We start from the raw sequence: 20020 nt of genomic DNA, 5'->3' as shown, positions 1-20020 counted from the left end.
ATATCATTTCTCCCTCCCTATGATCTTTGGCGATTTATTCATGGTAACTATAGTTGTTCAAGTCAGCCACGTGATCAGACAGACAAAATAACCGGCTTTTTTTTTTTGTTTTTAATCGCAAAACTGGCGATTTCTGTGGTGTTGTTCTTTTATTATAATAAATAGTGATAAAATCATCAAACCACCATTATTAGCCAATTCTCAACATGTTGAACTTGGAGAGCTCGAATTTGTCACTTGAGAAAACCCTCAGGGAACTCTTCACCACCGAAAAGCTGGTGTCAATCGATAGAATTGTCTCCGATTTCGATAACACCCTTTTCCATATCTCGACCCCTGATCCCGCAGAAAAGACCAAGATTGTGTTGTCAATATTCTTGAAATGTTATAACGACTTGGTCAAATACGGGGATGTTGACAGTTACTTGCGCAATGCCTATAATGACTCCCAATGGTACACGGTGTTGGACCAGCCGGAAGACGGGTACAATTTCTCGATTTTTATCGATCTACAACAAATATCCACCACGGTGTTGGCATCGCCAGAAGAAATGGAATCTTTGATTGCCAAACTCAGTCTTCTTAAAAGAAACGCCCTTGCCGCGCCATTCGATGTGGCGTTCAAAAGATACGACGTGTTGGCACAAGAGGCTGCGGTTAAGAATGTCGATTTATACGTCCCTGAAGAAAACTCCGAGGAAGCTACTTCGGTGATCAATTATCGTGAAGACGAAACCATTTATATCCGCCCATCCCATGATAGAGTCACAGTGATCTTCACCGCGTTGTTCAAAGATGAAACCGACAAAATTTTTGGTAATGTGTTTTTACAAGAGTTTGTCGATGCCAGAAAAAGATCGATCCAAAACGCCCCGCAAGTGTTGTTTTCTCCGTATGAACCACCTTTGGAGTTACGTGGCTTGCCAGAGTTCCAAAACTTCAATTATGGCCAGCAATCAGCAACTTCAAAATACGACAAGGGGTTTGTCACTTTTGTGTTGTTCCCTCGTCATTTGGTGCCACAAAAGAGAGAAAACACCATCACCCAAATCCAATTGTTCAGAACATACTTCCACTACCACATCAAGGCATCCAAGGCCTACTTGCATTCAAGAATGAGAAAGAGAGTATTAGAATATCTCAAGATCTTGAACAGAGCCAAACCAGATCAAGAAGAAAAAGATATTGAGAGAAAGACTGCTAGCGGTAGAAGATTTGTGCAAAGAATTTAGGAGAGGGCTGGCAATTATTATCGTTATTATTATTATTATCGTCCTTATTATTAGTATTATTCTGTTAGTTGATTATTATTATTTTTTTTTCTTTTTTTTTCTTTTTTTTTTGTTAATTCTAGGTGCTCTTTTCTTATATCTCATTTTTTCTCAATGAATCTTTTTGATGACTTTCTCCATGATAACAAAAAGAAAGTAGGAGAAATATACTTTTTGTAACTTTATTATCATTATCATTACTATACAGTAGTTCATGTTGGGATGGGGGGAGGAGAAAAAAAAAGGAATTCAATTCAATCCCTAAAATTAATAAGTGACCTAGAAAAATATAAAACTAATAATACACAGAGTTGTTCATAAGGAGATCAATCCACATCACTCCGTTGACGAGTAATGACCTTAACGACATGCTTAATCTTCTTCTCGATCAACTTTAAAACCTTATTACGATCCCATTCATGTTTGTTTTGCCAAATAATTTCACTGATTAAAGAATTCATAAGTTCTAATTCTTCAATGGAGAAACCATCAGTTTGTTCAAATAACTTGCGTTGAACTTTCGCCAAATAATCCGAATCAAGCTCAATTTCCCGGCTCTTATTGGCTTCGAGTTTGTTAAGGTACAAATCATACTCTTCAAGTTCCTCGTCAGTGAACCTCTTGACCGGTTCTTGTTCTTCACTGGCCTTGGTTTCCGTATCTTCAGCATTGACAGCCGAAGAAGTAACTTCACTATTTGTCAACATCGGGGTATCAGAATCGGCATTTCCTTTAGAATCTGATTCAGAGCCATTGCTATCGCTTTCCGCAACAGACAGCTGCTGCTCTGTAGAATTCTGTTGGGTAATTGATTCTGTCGAAACTATTTTCCCATCATGTGATTCATCTGCTTGATCTGCCTCATGTTTGGACTCAGTATCTTGATCAGCAACTTCGTCATCATTCATTTTATGACAATTCACACCGTCAATGTTTTCGGATTTGTCGGATTCTAAATTCTCATTCTTGCCGCCAGTCAATTCAACCGCAGTGGCAGTGGTAATTTTATCTTGCAATTCTTTCACTTTTTTTTCGTATTGTTTTTGTCTGTCCAATTCCCTACGTCGCATTTCTTTGCATTGATCAATCAAGTCACTAGTGAATAATTCTTCAATGCTGACTTGAGCATTAACAAATAATTCACTGGCTTTCAATGATCTTTCTCTATCACCTATATTTTTAGCATCTTGATAAATCATCTCCACATCTTTGAGAAATTGTTTTGGTTCCGAATAGAATCCGTTCCAGAGTCGTTCTTCAATAGTATCAAGTTCCATATTGTAGAAACGGCAACCAGTATAGGTATCAAGAATCGTGTCCCCATCTTTTGAGTACTGTGGTGGCGGCGCATCGAGTGGAAGAATACTTGGTTCGAATAAATGGGCTAATTGTTGTAATGGGATTACCGGTTTCTTGAATCTCTTATAACGAGCCTTAAATATTTCCATTATCGTTGAGAGTTTGATTTTCACCAAATTTTTGAGCCTGACATCTGATTTGTGCTGTTGTTTCAAAGCTTTCTGCTGCTGCTTTTGTTGAGATTTAATCTCCGCATCCTTTTGTTCAGATGATATAGGAGCAGTGGTGGCAATTGCCAATTTCTCAGTCTTTTTATAATGTTTAATTTCTTGAAACTTTTTGTACTTTGGATCATCAACGTTGAGCTCTTCAAAAACCGGCCTGGTTTGTAAAAATGCCCAAAGGAACTTGAAAAATTCTTCTCGTTGTTTTTCTTCTATGGAGTCAATCATATATACATTCGCACTACCAACCCCAAAAAACCTTGCCAGATCAATCTCAAGCTGGGATTGCAATGTCTCATCCGAGGGATCAACCTCGCAGAGACCCAATAGTAAAATTCTTTCAGAACTACTGGTAGAGCGAAGTAAACCTTCAAGGGTGGATTTGGCGCTCTCTGGAACTGATTGTAGCCAAATTTCAAGGTTTGGGATGAAAAGCACCGACGGTTGGTTTCTTTTCGCTTCAAGGTACATTTGTATGATCGCCGCTTCCGGGGTACGTCCTGACTCGCTGAAAAGGGTTCCAAGATCAAGCGATTGGACTTGGAAACCTTCCAAATAATTCAATGCTGCTGACCCCAAATATTTCTGGCCCATGCCTGGTTTACCACTAATGAGCAATCTCGGTTTGAAAACTCTTGATGAACTAAGTTTCTTGAAAAGATCATGTTTTGTCATCCCAAATTTATTTTCAAGTTGTTGCTTTTGGGCAACCGCTTCCTCATCTTCATCAGAATCATCTTCCATACTGAGAAATCCTTCCTTCTTTTTGGAAACCAACTGCTTCAACCTAGCGGTAACTTGATTATAGTCATTGCGAAGCAAAGGTTCTAAATGCTCTGGGATAGGATTAGAAGGATTTGCAGTTGATCTAGAACTGGACGGAACAATTTTATCGAGGGCGTTCATAAAATCAACCTCATGGACTTTGATTTCGTCGGGGTTTATCACCAATTTTTTGCTGGAATCATATATTTGAGGGAATTTCCGTTTGATACTGTTCAATGCCGCCTCAGTGCATAAAGCTCTAATATCAGAACCACCATACCCTTTAGTCAAGGTTGCCAACTTGCGAATTAATTTTTCCAGAGGTTGAGGGTTCCATTTTTTCGTATGAATATTGAGGATCGTTAATCTTGCTTCAATATCTGGCAATGCAAAATAGAATTCTCTGTCAAATCTTCCTGGTCTCCGAAGTGCTGGATCAATGGCATCGGGTCTATTTGTGGCACCAATAACGATAACTTGACCTCTGCCATCCATGCCATCCATAAGCGCTAACAATGTGGAGACAATAGACGCGTGGATCTGTTCTTGTTTTGACGAACGGACTGGAGCAAGACCATCAATTTCATCAAAGAAAATAATTGAAGGTTGTTGTTTCTTGGCTTCTTCAAATAAAAGTCTCAATTGTCTTTCAGCCTCACCGACCCATTTCGATAAACAGTCGGCACCCTTTCTCATGAAGAAAGTTATTTTTCGTTCTTCGGTAGAACAACTCAGAGCAAGAGCTCGAGCCATCAAAGTTTTACCAGTACCTGGTGGACCGTGAAATAACACTCCTCTTGGTGGTGTGATCCCAAATTTGGTATACACTTCGGGGTATAGCAAAGGTAATGCCACCATTTCTTTGAGTTGATCGATGTAATGATCAAGACCACCAACTGCCTTAAAATCGATATTAGTATCCACCCCAAGAGGATCAGCATCTGCTAAGGCGCTCTTATTTTTCTTGACAATACCAGTGGATGATACATTATTTGATGATACCTTGTTAACACCCCCCGTGGCCGCATCATATGGACGAGTAACAAACCCTTCATCATCATCAGAAGAAGAGTCGTTTCCTGCCCCAATACCAAGATCTTGAGGAGCGTTGGAGCCAAAGATAGGCACGATGTCATTGCCACCGAATGGGCCAGCCACAGAAAATAACCCTTTATTGAGACCAGCTGAAGAGCGAGGTACACGATTACGGGCAGGTGGTTCCCAAGAATTTGGTCCGAACCCATTGGTAGCACCCATCCCATGACCATTGCTATGACCGAACCCGTCCTCCAAATTGATGGTATCTAAAGGTGGCGGGATTTGATAATTGACATTCTTACGTTCGCGCAAATTCTTTCTTGGGGGCAGAGACTCTGGCGAGCTTTTTAAGTCTTCCAATTCTTCAGCTAGCGAGTCTTGATCAACACTCATATGAGCATCATCGTCATCTTCGTCTTTATATGATTCATCGCTTTCATTCGCTGAGGTTTCTTTTAGTCTTTTCAGTTTCAGGATTTTCCGTTTTTTCAGTCTCTTTCTCTTGAGCCTTCTTTTACGACGTGGAGCAATATCGTCATCATCCTCACTGGCAATGAAATTTCTATCATTCTCCTTATCTACCATGCGCTCAAGCTCAGATTCGCCTTCACTGGCGTCATCATCGTCTTCTTGATCATCCTCGTCTTCGAGATATTCATCATCATCACCATCACGCTGTTCGACATTCTTCGGTATAGATCTTGCACGTCTTGAAGCTCTATTATTTAATTGTATTTCTTCTTCTTCTTCTTCTTCTTCTTCTTCCTCATCGTCGTCCTCCTCCTCTTGTTCATGATCACCTTCGTCAACTTCTACTTTATTATTATCATTGTCAGTAACCTTCTTTTGAGAAGGCAATTTGAGTTTCACAGGGAATGATGGCTGAGACTCATCTTCAGAGACATCATTCCCACCATCATTGGAAGTTTCCAGAAGACTTTCTTGGCTATCCAGCTCATCTGAAAGCTCTTCTTCAAAATCAGACTCACGATATGATACTTGGCTACGCAGCCGCAAGCGATGACCCAGAGCAGACTTGCTCAGTCTAGAGTCGCCAGATCCATGACGTCTTCTTTTGCTTCCCATACCGATGTTGTGTATTGGATTGGCTTGCTGATTGTTTTTGATATATTGCAAAAAAAAAACGGAGATCAATAGACCGTGTGACGCGTACCGATAGAGTGTGGAATTTTTTCGCTCTTCTTTTTTTTTTTTGTTTTGTTTACTTTGGGTGGGGGGTTGCCCTGTTGCGTACGCCTTCTGACATCAACTAGTGCCCATATATGGGATATAATCATAGATAATATATAACAAACAATAAAAAAAAAAAGATCAATCGATCATAGAAATAAGAATGGAAGAACAAAGCTCTTCAAGGAGAAGTTTGAAAATAAAAATAAATAAAAAGAAAAATAAATAAATCCCTATAGAAAAAAGTCACAACCAAATTACCATCAGCACAACAACACAAATCATCTGAGCACCTGTCAATAACATAATTCAAACAAATAATATTCATATTACACAAATATCAACAATACCCAAAAATTATAGGTCCATAAAGCAGCATACCCGGTCAAAACAAGAGAGCAACAGCCCCAGCCCCAGCAGCCATAGCCAAGAGAAACCCGGCATTGATACTCATGGTAGAAGCAGAGGAAGACACCGTGGTATTTGGACTGGCGATACCAGTGGCATTATTACTTGGGCTGGTGATGCCAGTGATATTTTGTAGGCTCAAGGTATTGGCCAACGAGACACAAATGATGGCAGAGATGGCAGAAATAGAGCGGAAATTCATGGCGAAGAGGAGTATTGGAGAGACAAGCAAGACGGGGAGATCAACCAAAGAAAAATAACGGGATGTAGAACCCCAATTTTGGGGGCATGTTATTTATAATTGTCGGAAACTGTTTTTGTGTCACTTTTTCATGTTGGTTCAGTTGGTGCAGCACAGAATCTTGTGGATTTTGACAGCCATAGGCAATAACCAATGTTATACAGTTATCTATAATATGTAATGATGAGAATCATATAATATAATATATTTGACCGACAAAATATCCTGAAGAGCTTCGCCTGAGACATTATGTTATTGTTGGCCACCACCCACGTCATAACAAGCGCACCTGGTGCCTGCGATCGCACAATACAATCCCAGCAACGTCGTGTTTTATATGTTGTCGTGCAAACATTATATTGTGGCGACTGCCACACCATTTTCTATTCATACTTTGTTTCTTGTATTTTGAGTTTTTCTTGGCATGTATGGGGTTGTTGTTTTGTTTTAGTTGTTGGTGATGATTATGATGATGATGATGGTGTTGTTGGTGTTGTTGGTGTTTTGGCCTTTAGAAGATGGCTGAACAGGTGGGTTTGTACAAAATGATATTCTTCATCAAATGCCGTTTACCAACAGGAAGCCAGGGTTTTTGGTCAAGATGCTAGCACATCAGCAGTCCCCGCGATCTCTACCAGCAAGCGAACTGCTGAATAACACTGTTAACGGGCATTGTGGGAGACCAAGCACCCCCAGCTACAAGGTAGTTAATTGCCGTTTATGGTGCCTGCATTCCTTACTGTTCTGCGGATCACCGCCCCATCAAGAATGCTATAAATATCAATGCCAATTCTTCTTTATAAAAAATTTCTATTTATTTATTTTAAAATTATCATATTTATTCTGTTTTTCTTTTCGTTGTCTTGCCAATTAATTCTGATTTTGTCGTCGTTGCCAATTCCAATTTTACCATAAACCAGTTTAATCATTATAATTCAAAGATGTTGTTTTTGTTACAGGCCCTTAGTCTTTTGTCTCTAGCTGCTGCTACTTCTAGTAAAGGTTACTCTTGGTTAGAAACTGTTGCTAATCTCACGGTCTCCAGTGTTTCCATCGATTCAGGAGATTCTCAACATATCGTCATCACTAATACCTCAAACTTGAACCAACCTTCAGATCAGTTCATTTACCAAAACAACGAAGGTAACCAACATTTCTCAAACCCTAAAAACTTAACTATCATTCCATATTTCACCTACGGTGTCAATGTCACTTCCGTGTATCTCAACCAAAGTATTATGCCACAGATCTCTTCTTTTGGTCACTACATTGATTCCACCAACCATTCTGGAGATGTGGTTATATATGATAACAAGCAAGTCACTATTAATCTTACTTCAACTCCTGATGAGCTTGCTATTAAAACCCCAATACCATTGGCCAAGATTGTTGCTGGTCAACTCTGTGCTGCGGCTGAACACAACTTGCCAAATGACATTGTGTTTATCCAATGGGGTGATTTGCACTTGCGTTTCTCTTTCTCTAGTACAGGTCTTAAAACTTTTACTCAAGAACAAGTTGAAATCATTGAAAATGTGTTTGAAAGTTTCTTCCTTATTCATGAAGTGTTTGGCTCGATTCCAGGTATCGTTTTAAACAACTTTGATGGTGCTGGCAACCATGCTTATGTCACCTTTGGTTCTAGCGAAAGTGAATTCTATAATATCTGGGTTGTCGATGAAGAAACATATGCCAGAGTCGCTCTTAAATAAATGACTGCTCATTGACTTTATTCTTTAGTTCTCTTAATTAGAAAAGGTTATTACATAGCTGAATTCTCTCTCTCTCTCTCTCTCTCTCTCTCTCTCTCTCTCTCTCTCTCTCTCTCTCTCTCTCTCTTTGTTTCTAAATTGCTTCTCAATACATTATAGATAGTTTTCTGATTAGATCTCGAAGTAAGTAATGTTTCACACCCACCACGTCTTCTGCAATCCGTTGGATACCCCATCCCGGAGAGATTTAACAGCATATATCATACATGTTAATAATGGAAACCACACTTTCAAATGGGTGGTCATATTATGATATATGAGCTCTATAAGTGGTGTATATTAACAAAAGATGAAGAAAAATAAGCAAAACGATGGGATATATTATAGTACAAAAATTGGGCATACCAACCTGTGGGGAACAATTATCACTTGTGATGTAGCAATGAGTCAACAGTGTTTTTCTGGGAACACAAAAGATACGGAAGAGGAATTGGTTGAAGAAGATCTGGACAACGTGAATTCTGGAGGAGAAGAAGGACAGGTAGTGGATTGGCGACGTTCCTTACACCGAGCGTCGTAATCGTGCTTTTCGTTGAACTTGGTGTAGTTAGGCTTTTTAGAGTATGGCATTTTCCTTTGCTCTTATTGTTATGATGAATATAATGTGATGAATAAGATTTGTATGAATAAATAATGAAAAAAAAAATGAATAGATAGATAAATAATTGTAAATAATATATATATATATCTGTCAGAGGTTGCCGATCCACACCACTGGAATGTGGATCTGGCACGTTTGCCAGGAAAAAACCAGATTTTCACATAAAACCCTCCGTCATATTGTCTGGATACGTGCCATCCCAAACACTTACCGAGCCATGCCAGCTAATCGCCATAGAAGTCGGTCAATTGTCCAAGCCATCGCCTCCAGTGTTCCCGTGGTGCCCAACCATGTGTCGCTAGAGCTCCCTGATCAAGCAGAATCGTTGCAGACGACTACAACCATTAGGAGATCACATTCACTACTCGATATCATCACCACCACCGCTAAAGCGAGCCCACCAGAAAATTTGAGCTCTCATCATCCGCTAACCACGGTGGAAAAGGATTCTCTTTGGCATCAATATGTACAATCCTTTGAGTATGATGTATTGATCGATGACGAGGCGGAGGCCTCACGGTTCAATATGGGAGTATCCAAATACCTCAATTTTCAAAACGATTTGCTTTTAAAACACTCTCATAACCAGATGCTTCTTCAAAAGATCGATGATTTGTTGGAATCGATATATGCTCTCAATGTTGCGTACACGTCGATCACCAAAGATACTAAAGACTTCCAGCAACAAAGTGATCTGCTCATGACAGAACAGCAGGAATTGATCCAGTTTCACACCGTAGTCCGCGACTACTTGTCACATTTCGAACACCTCAACGAAACCAATGCGTTTCTCAATAAACCGGGGATCAATAGAATTGTTCGGTCAGCGAGGTTTCTCAAAGTGCTTGGGAATTTGGACAGAAGTTTACGGTTTATTGGTGAGCATCCAGATTTCAAAGACGCCGAACTGTACCAGATGGTACTTCAATCGTCATTGACCAAAGCTTTGACCCTCGTGAAAAACTACATCAATAATTCGTTAAACGGCCTTTACAGTACAATCTCTACCCAACTTGGCCAATTGAATGTGTTGACTGCCAATGTTTTGTTATACACGAAATTTGAAATGGGATCGGTGGAAATCAACCGGTTTATGCAAATTCTTTATGAAAAACAACAACGTCATTCTGGCGACTACGAAGGATTGCTCAGTGATATCCACAATAATTATTTCAATATTCGTGGCAAACTTCTTGCTGGAACTTTAAAGAATCAACTCAGTGCGGCAGAAGTTGGTGATCGTCCGTTAATCCAATTTTTACAAGATAATGTCAGTTTTTACATTGGCTTGGTAAACGATGAATACGAATTGTTTTATAAATTCTTCAATGATTACAGGCTTCATAAATTCCAGCAAGAAGACAATCCTGATCTCAATTTGTCAATTGCCGATCATACTTTGAATTTCTCAGAAACTCTTACCCCAAACACTTCGTCCCCTAGCCTTGTTGGCTCTTCTACCTCGCTTATGGCTATTGGCTCTGGTTTCACTGAGCCAGATTATTTCCATGATCCCCAATTCAATTTCTTTGAGTATCTTAGTTTTTCTGGTCCCGAGTTCTTTAATTGGGTCGACACCGTGCTTCTTGAACCATTACACGATTTGCTTCGTCCTAGAATCCTCAAGGAAAATGATATCACTGTGCTTTGCCAACTCATTTCGCTTTTACAAAAATATTATGAAAATGATGATCTAGAAGAACCAGAGTTCGACGACGCCGCCCAAGACTGGCGCAAGTTCCAGATCGACTTCGCCAGAGCGTTCAACCCAATCTTGACAGATATCCAAGCCAGACTTATTTTCAAAGTCCAAGTGTATATCGATGATAATATTACCAAGTACAAGCCACGCTTGGATGATTTCAAAGTCCCTCCTGCCAATGCCGCCTCGGTAGATGAAAATCCTCTCGATTCGGCGTATTCTGGATGGTATCCGACGTTGCGGACCGCGGTGCAACTACTATCGCAAATCCACCAGCTTGTCAACTCGGCAATCTTCGATGATCTTGCCCATGGTGCGGTGCATTTATGTATTGCGTCCCTTCGCGAGGCTTACAGTTTTTCATTGAAAGTTTCTGGGCCAAAAGACGCCCAGCTTTTCTTGATGAGGAATTTGCTTGCGTTGAAACGGTCGGTCGAAGGATTTGATATCGCTTATGCGAAACTCGCGGATGTCGATTTCGATTTCTCAGGACTCAAACAACTTTTCAATAAAGTGGCTTCGGGGACCACCACCGTGGGAGGACTCGTGGAAGCGGCAAAGGAAAGCGTACCAAAGATCGTCACCAACATGTACGATGCGAAGATTGAAATCCAGGTGGAATTACGTGCTGTAGTCCACGGATTTATGGAGACGGTGGTTGAGGAAATGGCCAAACCTTTGAATGACGCCACTACCAATACTAGTGAATTGCACCATGTCATGGACACGTTCAAATCGGCAATCAGCAATGAATTGATCAGCGTGAAAAACCTCTTGTCATTATACATTTCCGACCCCCTTGTTGCTGGATATCTAGTTGATGGAATCAAGGAGCTACTTTGTGATAAATACGAAGATTTCTATAATACCACCGTGAGTGAAACCATTGAAAAGGCCCAGCTCAACGAATTGATGGAAGTTGATGCGCTCATTGGGTACCTTGGCGACGTCACTTTGGAGATTTTAGGCAGTGGTGGAAGAGAAGATAAAGGGATTAATATTAATGATGATGATAAATTGAGTGTGGACATGGTTCAAGATTTATCAGATATAGAATAATATGTCTCGAATGAATATTATTTGAAAGTTTCCAATAGAACGTTAGTTCAATAATTTGTAGTTCCCAATCATTGCCTGCTTTTTTTTATATCCCAATTCGTTAACTTTTCTAGAATCACCACCTCAACTTACATAAGAAATCAAATATAATCAACAAAAAATCAATAAATCTTATTCAACTATATATTGTCACAAAAAAATATGATGAAAATACAAAAATTGGAGAGGGGGAAAAAAAAAAAAGTAATCAGAATAGAAAAGTCATAAAAAAAAAAAAAATGAATGTCAAAAAAAAAACTCAGATTTTTTTTCAATTGTAGAATTATATAATAATAGAACGTCAAACGTCAGAACAAGCTCATGCAATGGTCTTCCAAGTAGAAATAGATGGAGTGGTGGTCTTAAATGACGATGGGGCAGACTTACCAGTATCATTGTTCTTTTGGCCTCTTGGTTGGAACAAACCATTAGCAATACCACTGCTAAAAGATTGACCAAAGTCCTTTGACACAAATTTACCACCGACGGCTGGAGCAGCAATCAAAATAACGAAGAACACCAAGATAATAAAGTACAAGGCAGTGTATCTTCTGATCATTCTCTTTCTCAATTTACTTTGTTTTAAACTGTAAATTGGTGGTCTGATTTGTTTCGAAGGCTTCAACCAGAATAACAAAGTAGAATGCCATCTGTCAGCCAATGGAACACACAAAACTGGTAATTGGGCAAACAAAATAATGTGACCCAAAACAAAATCAGCAGCAAATTCCGACATTTCGATAGTCTTAGCACACAATTCTCTACCTGGTTGAGAAATGGCAGCCCAACCCATACCAGCACCAACCCACTTACCAGTCCAGAAGGCCAAGTTGGCATGGTCATTCTTGAATTCTCTAGTCAACAACAAAACAGACATCAATTTGAAGATGAATCTTTGAATGTAAATCATGGTACCCAAACCGATCAACATTCTTGCAAAATTGAAACCTTCAAGGACCCACATAACAATAAAGAAAACAATGTGAATAATCACAGAAATACCGTGGGCAATAGCAGCACTGACGGCACCAGTCTTCTTACAGCACAAACCACAAATTGGACCAGCACAACAGGAGAAAGCCATGACACCAGCACAAACACCTAAGTTAATAACAACTGGGGCAAGAGCACATATAACAACTCTAATAACAGAATTGACGGTTTTGACTTCTTTTGAGGAAACCCCAGTTTGAGCATTCATGAAAGTGTAAGCAACAAAAAGACCAGCGGTGTAAATGGCAGTTGGAATGACATCAGCAAAGAAAACATTAGATCTGTGGGCTCTTGCAGCATCTCCAGCAGCCTTTTCAGAAGGTTCACCAAGAATCTTCTTCTTAAAACCAGTAATTCTGGATCTACTCATTCTAACGTAACCAATCCAAGAGTTCTTGTGGAATTTGGTATTACCACGAGACAACCATCTGATAAAGTCTCTGTAGTCAATAAAGAAATCGCCCCAGGCAAATTGATGAGGATTGAACAAAACAGGACTCATAATCAATGCAGACAAAGAGGCCCAGAACCACAACAAACATGGTTGCCAGTGCGCAGCAGTACCGAAAAGTAACAACACCATGGCTCTGGCACCCATGTAGATTGAGGAAACTGCAAATCTAGAATACAAGACAGAAAATGGAATTCTAGCAGTAGCAAAACCTCTACCAGTGGCAATATATCTGGCACCACCAAATGACAAATCACTCATAATAGAAGAAGAATAAATTTGGGCAACAAAGACTTCGAACATTGGAGAGAAGGAAACAAAGTGACGACACAATCTGCTAACAGCTTTCCACAATCCCTTTTCAATCAATTCTTGAACAAACAATGGAATGAAAGAAATCCAGAAAACAATGAAAATAGACAATGTGTAACGTCTAATCCAATCAACAGCAGGCATAATATTGTAACAACCTCTTGGGACTTGCTTATCGGTGACTGGACTGTTTCTGTTATAGTAACAAATGATAGATTCGTGAGCCAAAGCATTCAAATTACACAAAGTTAAAATGAAAACTTGCAAGGATAACTGAATGAACAAGTTATTAACGTGGAAACCAGGGTGAGCATAGTAGAAAGAAAGGAATCTGTCAAATGGCAATTGAGTACCCAAGTAATAATATTCTCTGGACAACATTTGTTCACCCATACCAGCACCAATCTTGGTAGTGAAATTAAGAATAGAACCGAAACCCATATCTCTACCTTTACCACATTGATAATAATCACAATGCTTGATTCTACCACCTCTCAACATGGCATTCATACCGGCATAAATATCTTCGTTCAAATGCAAACCCTTTTGACCCTTAGAAACACCACCTCTGGTAACCATAAAAGTGGCGTTCAAGAAATCCGGATGACCATAATGCAATTTACCCCCAATTTGAGCCAAAACTCTGTGGAACAAAGTACCGAAAGTTTGTTCTTTACCAGCAGCAACGTCACCAAGAATACCAGTATTTTCAGAGAAAATATATTCTCTGGCACCAACAATAGCAACTGGGTGTAATTCCTTGACTTCTTTTTCCAAGTTGTGGGCGTATGGGTTTTCGTATTCAGTGTTCAATTCTTCGAATTCAGCCAAAACAGATCTAATCTTCAAACATTCTTCAAGATAGTTATCTTGATTAGCATCGATCAATTGAATGTATTCACCACGGTAGAAAATCAAAGCATGGTTTTGATTATCAGATTTACCATCACCAATAATTGGGTTACCAGAAAGTTGGACTCTAAATTTAGGTCTTCTTCTGCCATTTTCCATCAATTCACAATGACCATCAATAACAGCAGAATAAATTCTTGGTTCTTCACCTTCATTCAAAGGAGGTTCTTCATCCAAATAAGCAAGTTGCAAGTCTGGGTAGGCTCTCAATAAGAATTCAGCATTTTCCATTTCTTCTGGCTTGAACTTAGCCAATCTTTGCATAGAAACAAGGAACTTGAACTTTCTTCTAGCCATTCTTTCTAATTCCCTTTCAAGACCTTCGGTATTACCACCATACATTTGAACGATTTCTGGGTTTTCAACTCTGTACAACAACTTGATAGCTCTTGCATAATTCATCATACCAGAAACAGTTCTGTACAAAGTTTGGGCTCTAAGAGATGCCCAAATTCTGGTTCTCAAAGTATATTCAGGAGCAGCAGACTTGAAACCAATACAATAGAATGGCAAATCATCAATTTGAGATTTCATGTGAGAGTCGTCTTCCTTTTCTTGATCAGAACCATTTTCATAGGCAGCAGTTTCTTCAGCCAAAATCTTGGTATCTTTAACAAAACAATCCCATTCAACTGGATGTAATTGTTTCAAGTATTCCAATAAAGTAACTCTGGAGAATTGATCATCTTCTCTAATAATTTCTCTAAGAGACAACAAAATCTTTTCAGAATAATGAGGAGTGAAGACAGTGAAAGTTGGCATATTTTCAACAGGCAAAGGTTCAGGAATTGGGGTAGCCAAGGATTGAGCAAAGAAAGTGATTCTTCTTTCGGCTTCGGAATCCTTTGGATAAAATTCGGTCTCAAAATTGTTGTCATCTTGGGAAACGAAGAAAGTTGGAGCTCTTAAAGTTCTCTTACCTTCAACCTCACTTGGAACTTGATGATACAACAATTTTTGAACATGATCAATGGCCAACAAGTGTTCTCTGTACATGGAAATAACAATAGCATTCCAAACTTGGGAAATCAAAACCTTTGGCTTATACTTAATTTCCATATCAGTAGTGGCCAACACCTTAGAGTAAATTCTCTTTGGCAATCTGGTGAAGATGTTTCTCCATGGAGTCAAAATAGAAATACCCAAGTAGAAAGATTTACCAATGGAGAAGACACAGGACAAAATAATATACCACATGTATGTATCCAAGAAGAACAAAATGAAATCAGTCAAAAACATTAAACCAAGGACAATTTGTGACTGGTACATACACAACTTCTTACCAAAGTAAACTTCACCGTGACATCTCATGTGCATGGTTGACAAATTTCTGATAGGATCTCTAAGAGACAAAGTCAAAAAGAAATAAGATTCAACAAATTTGGCAAGGAAAACCACAGTCCACAACAAATAGGACAACCACATATCAATACCAGATAACTGGTAGAAATTAGCGGTGAAAGTTTGAGAGGACATGAATCTTCTTGAAGATTTGTTCATATATGAAGTAAACAACCCACCAAGCGGCATAATCGTGAAGAAAACAATAGTAGGGATAGCAATAAAGAAGTCAATAATCGAAATGATGTGGGCGATTTTCGAGTAAGTATCCAACGGATCATATGCAAAAATGAAGACAGCTGGACCAAGATTGATAGCAAAGATTAAAATCAAAAACATAAATCTTCTGGACAAATGTTGAGCACCAGCCCATTTTCTTGGGACAAACATCCATTCAAACAAAGTAGCAAAGATCTGAACAAGACAAGCAACACTACCCCCAAGAGCGGCAGAAGCCCATCTATATTCTGGGGTTGGTTGGTTATTGACCAATTGAACATAATTTTTAGTATATAAGGTTGGAGAGTTATAAGCAGTATACATCCAGTAAACAGAACCGTGAATGACCCAAATACGGTTAAAGTTGGTAATCATATGCAACCAAGTTCTAATTTCTTTATAGGTCTTGAAGAAAACATTGTTCCAATCGACTTCATGGAGCTTCAAAAAACGTTCTTCACTTGGCATGTCAACCAAACGAGAACCATCTTCAAGAATAATTCTAGCAATACCTTCAGGGTACCAGAACAATTGATTGACATCATCATAACCGATAACTTTGTTATGGTCTCTTTCTCTCTTGACAAACTTACCGTCAGCAACTTCATACAATTGGTTTCTGAGGAAATTGTAAATAGGAGTGATGACTCTGTTCAAATAATCACCTTCAGGAAGTGGTTCGGTTCTGCTTTGACAAGCAGGAGATTTCAAATAGTCAGAAGCACACTTGTAGATGAAACACAAACATTCTGGAGTAAATCTAACTTGATTAGCTTCACCCCAACACAAGAGGTAAAGAGCAACTTGACGAACTTTTTCAATTGGCGTCAAGCTGTTCATCTCAGACTTCCATCTGTACTCAGCACCTTCAAGAGAATCATCGTTCTCCAAATCTTGCATGGCAGCGGCGTTATCATTATCCTTTTCCAAGGCTTTTCTCGCCTTCTTGGCCTGTTTGGAAGCCTTCTTCGCCTTTTTGGATAACTTACCTAGGTTCATGTTTCTGAAACCAACTTGATCATCCAAATCCAAGTGGGCCGCAAAATACCATTTTTTGTAGTTAGCGCTGTCACCCCCGATATAATCAGCATGAATAGACAACAAAGCTTGGGAAGGAGCCATTCTTGATGATCTGGAATCCAAAAGGGTCATGAAATGATCAAACATGTTTCTCATCGAATCTCTTTGGAAACCAAACTTGTTGGTCAAATCAATGAAAACATCTTCAATGTCTTCCAATTTGACTGGGGCTTGGTTGTCAGCGGTCCAGGCTGGATAAGGATCGGTTGGTAAAGCAGGCATGTAACCACCTTCACCTTCATAGCCTCCGTTAGCCCCGTAGATTGGAGTGGAAGTGCCAGAAGATCTTGGGTCGTTGTAAGACATTTGTGAAGGAGTGTATTGGGTACCATAGTCGTAACCTGGAGTGCCTGGTTGGCCACTATTTGGGCCATAGCTGAAATCCGAGAATGCTTCTTGTTCACTTTGACCAGGAGTCATACCTCTAGCATTAGGGTCGTATTGGTCGTAGTATTGGCCATCTTGGGCGCCAGCTTGGTCGTAGTATTGGCCAGCTTGGTCGTAATATTGGCCACTTTGGTCGTAACCTTGGTCGTAGTAGCCATTCTGGTTGGCGTCTTGGCCTTGATAATATTGATCCTGGCCATAAGACTGGTCATAACCGCCTTGTTGACCACTCTGGTCGTAGTACTGACCGTTGTTGTGGTTATTGTTGTCGTTGTAAGACATGACAGATGAAAGTTCGGTCCTTTTTTCTTTTTCTTTTTTTTCTTTGCTCCGTTTATTTATTTATTTTCAACAGATGATGGTGATTAGCCAAAGGAGTGAAAATAGTACAACCTAATAGAAAAGCAAGCTAACTGGGGAAGGGATACCGTTGTTGTTGATGTGGTTGTTGTTGGTATGCTTTGTGGTTGTTTGATAAGAAATGTATCTTCCTTCTTGACAAGTAGATCAGATCCGAGCGGAAAAAACACGCGATGTGATTGATCTGGTGATTTGATCTGACTAGAAAGAGACAAGATACAAAGGTTATATAGAAGGAATAGAGGATAAGAGGTCTATATTCTTCCAATAACTTCTGGAACGAGAGAGCGAGAGCTTGGCTTTGGTAAAAGGTTGGGAGCAAGATAGCAAAGGACGTGGCGAAGAAAGAAATTTTTAGATCCTTCATACACTTGGTGAAAAAAAAAAAAAAAAGTCAAAGCTGAGACGGGAATGCGCCTGGCCAGGGGAGTGTAACCAATAGTTGGCCAATCACACGCTGCATCGGCACACTCCCCCTTTATTCGGTACAGGTGCCCCCTCCGCCGCCGAGTCGAGGGTGCCTTCTGTGGTGGTCCGTGTATCTTAGTAATACCCAAATACCGTGGATTCGGATGTAATTTCCCCCGTGTAACTTATTTTGTTGCTACTATTGACTACAGATACACAATGTGATACTAATATTCCTTTGATTATTGTTATTACTACTACCACAAATGACAAGTTCATGTTTCTTTTCTTTCTTTTTTTTTTGGGGGGGGGCTAGATTATTATTAGTGTAGTATTATTGCTTTTTCCCAGTGTTTACCTTTTACCCGTTCCATTTGTTAGACAGAGGGAAAAAAAAAAAAAATTTTCCTTGTTGTTCATCGTATTTTCCGGCTGTGCTAATAATAATAATGATAATACGTTACCCGGTGCTTTCTAGAAAGTAAAAAAGAAACTTTTTGGGCGACGGAAGTTGTCATTGGCGTGTGTCATGGTGTCCGGGTGTTTTTTTCTTCAGACACTGTAATTAATAGGAGGGTATCCTACCCCATAAGGGGCTCCCCTGTCACTGTACATCCCATCACCTAATGAGGCACTGCATACCGTACCCTGGCAAATACTTGTACATCTGTCCCCTTGCTGTTGTGCCCCCCCCCTTGTTAAAAATAGATGGGTGGGGCAATACAAGTCAATAGATTCTGGATATTTCAACATTTATTCGAATAATAGCGAGATAATCTGCTTGCATTAAGTTTTTTCCAATTGCAGGAAATCAATCAATAACTTGGAACTTTAGAATTACATTCCTTTTTCTTTTTTTACATGGAAATCAGCAAACGTCGATTTCCCTTCAATTTTTGGCTCCAGATTAATCACTCAATTAATTGTGCTCCTTATATGATTCTTCCTGAATAGGAAATTTTTATTGTTTATCAATTTCCTGAATCCAGTAATTCCAATTAATGAAAAAGCAATGTAATCGCAACAACCCTCTGATTGTACTAATATTTCAATACAAAACCGACGTAGATAACGTGATTTACAAATAGTAATATTCATTAATATCGTATTCCTGATGAGGAAACTTACCTAACGACATTTATGTTAATTCCTAGGTTCAATAGGCAGTGCAATTCAAGCTTGTCCTATGATAATACTGAAGGCTGCCATCCTGAGTTTTGGGACACATTTTTGCAACATTGGGGAGATGTCTTTTTTATTTATCCCAGCTACCTCGCAGGAATCCTTTGAAACGGATTGAAATCGTTTATTTGAACACCAAACTATTAACTATGTAACAAGTCTAATGGTATATTTGTTTTGTTTTTATTTGCATGAGCCACTGGAAATATTCACGCTAGTGGGGTAAAATAATTCATATCAATCCACTGTCATTTTTCATTCTAATATCTGCAGAATCCTTCGCAACTGTCTAGAACAAAAAATTGTTTAGCTTCTTTGAATCTAGAGAAAGATCGATCCTTTGTGCTCGAGGTTGATCTTTTGACATACTGGCTAGAAACCTTAAATATTGTTTAGTTCTACAGAATGATGTAGTATAACAAGTTCTGGACCTATCAGTGCTTATAAGTAATTGAAGATCACAACTTTTGGGAATAGTAGTATTATCAAGAATTAAATACTTTATGCCAATTATCTCATCATCCTTTTTTATTTGCTAGATGACGGAGTTCGCAAAACCATAGAGGTGATGAGTGGTGCTTCTTCTTACCATTTCAGTACTCTCATTAAGGATGAGAGTACCTCTATTATTACATTAAAGATTTAGTCTTAAATTCAATACAACCCTATGAAGAAATATCTCAAATGAAACCATATATTAATTCCCTTTGTAACTGGAACCGTGAGAGCTGCTTTTGCACCTGCAGCAGCATTCAGTAGACCATC

At 39.2% G+C, this 20020-nt stretch overlaps 7 protein-coding genes across 7 annotated transcripts; 3 read left to right on the top strand and 4 right to left on the bottom strand. All coding sequences in view use genetic code 12, as the record gives it.

Moving 5' to 3' along the window:
- Positions 1-206: 206 nt before the first annotated feature.
- On the top strand, positions 207-1232 carry ARC35 (Arc35p; the record flags this gene model as incomplete). The annotated part of the gene is made up of 1 exon (XM_064995013.1): positions 207-1232. The coding sequence occupies one exon, from the start codon at positions 207-209 to the stop codon at positions 1230-1232; it is 1026 nt and encodes a 341-aa protein (XP_064851085.1).
- Positions 1233-1597: 365 nt separating this feature from the next.
- YTA7 (chromatin segregase YTA7) lies at positions 1598-5683 on the bottom strand (the record flags this gene model as incomplete). Its single annotated transcript, XM_064995012.1, has 1 exon — positions 1598-5683. One exon carries the CDS (start codon positions 5681-5683, stop codon positions 1598-1600), a length of 4086 nt encoding a protein of 1361 aa, XP_064851084.1.
- A 490-nt stretch (positions 5684-6173) lies between these two features.
- On the bottom strand, positions 6174-6398 carry DASC09_014080 (uncharacterized protein; the record flags this gene model as incomplete). The annotated part of the gene is made up of 1 exon (XM_064995011.1): positions 6174-6398. The coding sequence occupies one exon, from the start codon at positions 6396-6398 to the stop codon at positions 6174-6176; it is 225 nt and encodes a 74-aa protein (XP_064851083.1).
- Positions 6399-7378: 980 nt separating this feature from the next.
- On the top strand, positions 7379-8149 carry DASC09_014070 (uncharacterized protein; the record flags this gene model as incomplete). Its single annotated transcript, XM_064995010.1, has 1 exon — positions 7379-8149. One exon carries the CDS (start codon positions 7379-7381, stop codon positions 8147-8149), a length of 771 nt encoding a protein of 256 aa, XP_064851082.1.
- A 447-nt stretch (positions 8150-8596) lies between these two features.
- DASC09_014060 (uncharacterized protein) lies at positions 8597-8779 on the bottom strand (the record flags this gene model as incomplete). Its single annotated transcript, XM_064995009.1, has 1 exon — positions 8597-8779. The coding sequence occupies one exon, from the start codon at positions 8777-8779 to the stop codon at positions 8597-8599; it is 183 nt and encodes a 60-aa protein (XP_064851081.1).
- A 248-nt stretch (positions 8780-9027) lies between these two features.
- On the top strand, positions 9028-11571 carry COG3 (Golgi transport complex subunit COG3; the record flags this gene model as incomplete). Its single annotated transcript, XM_064995008.1, has 1 exon — positions 9028-11571. The coding sequence occupies one exon, from the start codon at positions 9028-9030 to the stop codon at positions 11569-11571; it is 2544 nt and encodes an 847-aa protein (XP_064851080.1).
- A 358-nt stretch (positions 11572-11929) lies between these two features.
- DASC09_014040 (1,3-beta-D-glucan synthase) lies at positions 11930-17587 on the bottom strand (the record flags this gene model as incomplete). The annotated part of the gene is made up of 1 exon (XM_064995007.1): positions 11930-17587. The coding sequence occupies one exon, from the start codon at positions 17585-17587 to the stop codon at positions 11930-11932; it is 5658 nt and encodes a 1885-aa protein (XP_064851079.1).
- Positions 17588-20020: the final 2433 nt, after the last annotated feature.

Source organism: Saccharomycopsis crataegensis (assembly GCF_037102585.1).
Source record: "Saccharomycopsis crataegensis DNA, jcf7180000000073, whole genome shotgun sequence".
In the NCBI taxonomy this organism is placed as follows: domain Eukaryota; kingdom Fungi; phylum Ascomycota; class Saccharomycetes; order Ascoideales; family Saccharomycopsidaceae; genus Saccharomycopsis; species Saccharomycopsis crataegensis.
Note: the sequence above shows the minus strand (reverse complement) of the source record. Positions and strands in the feature narration are given on the sequence as shown.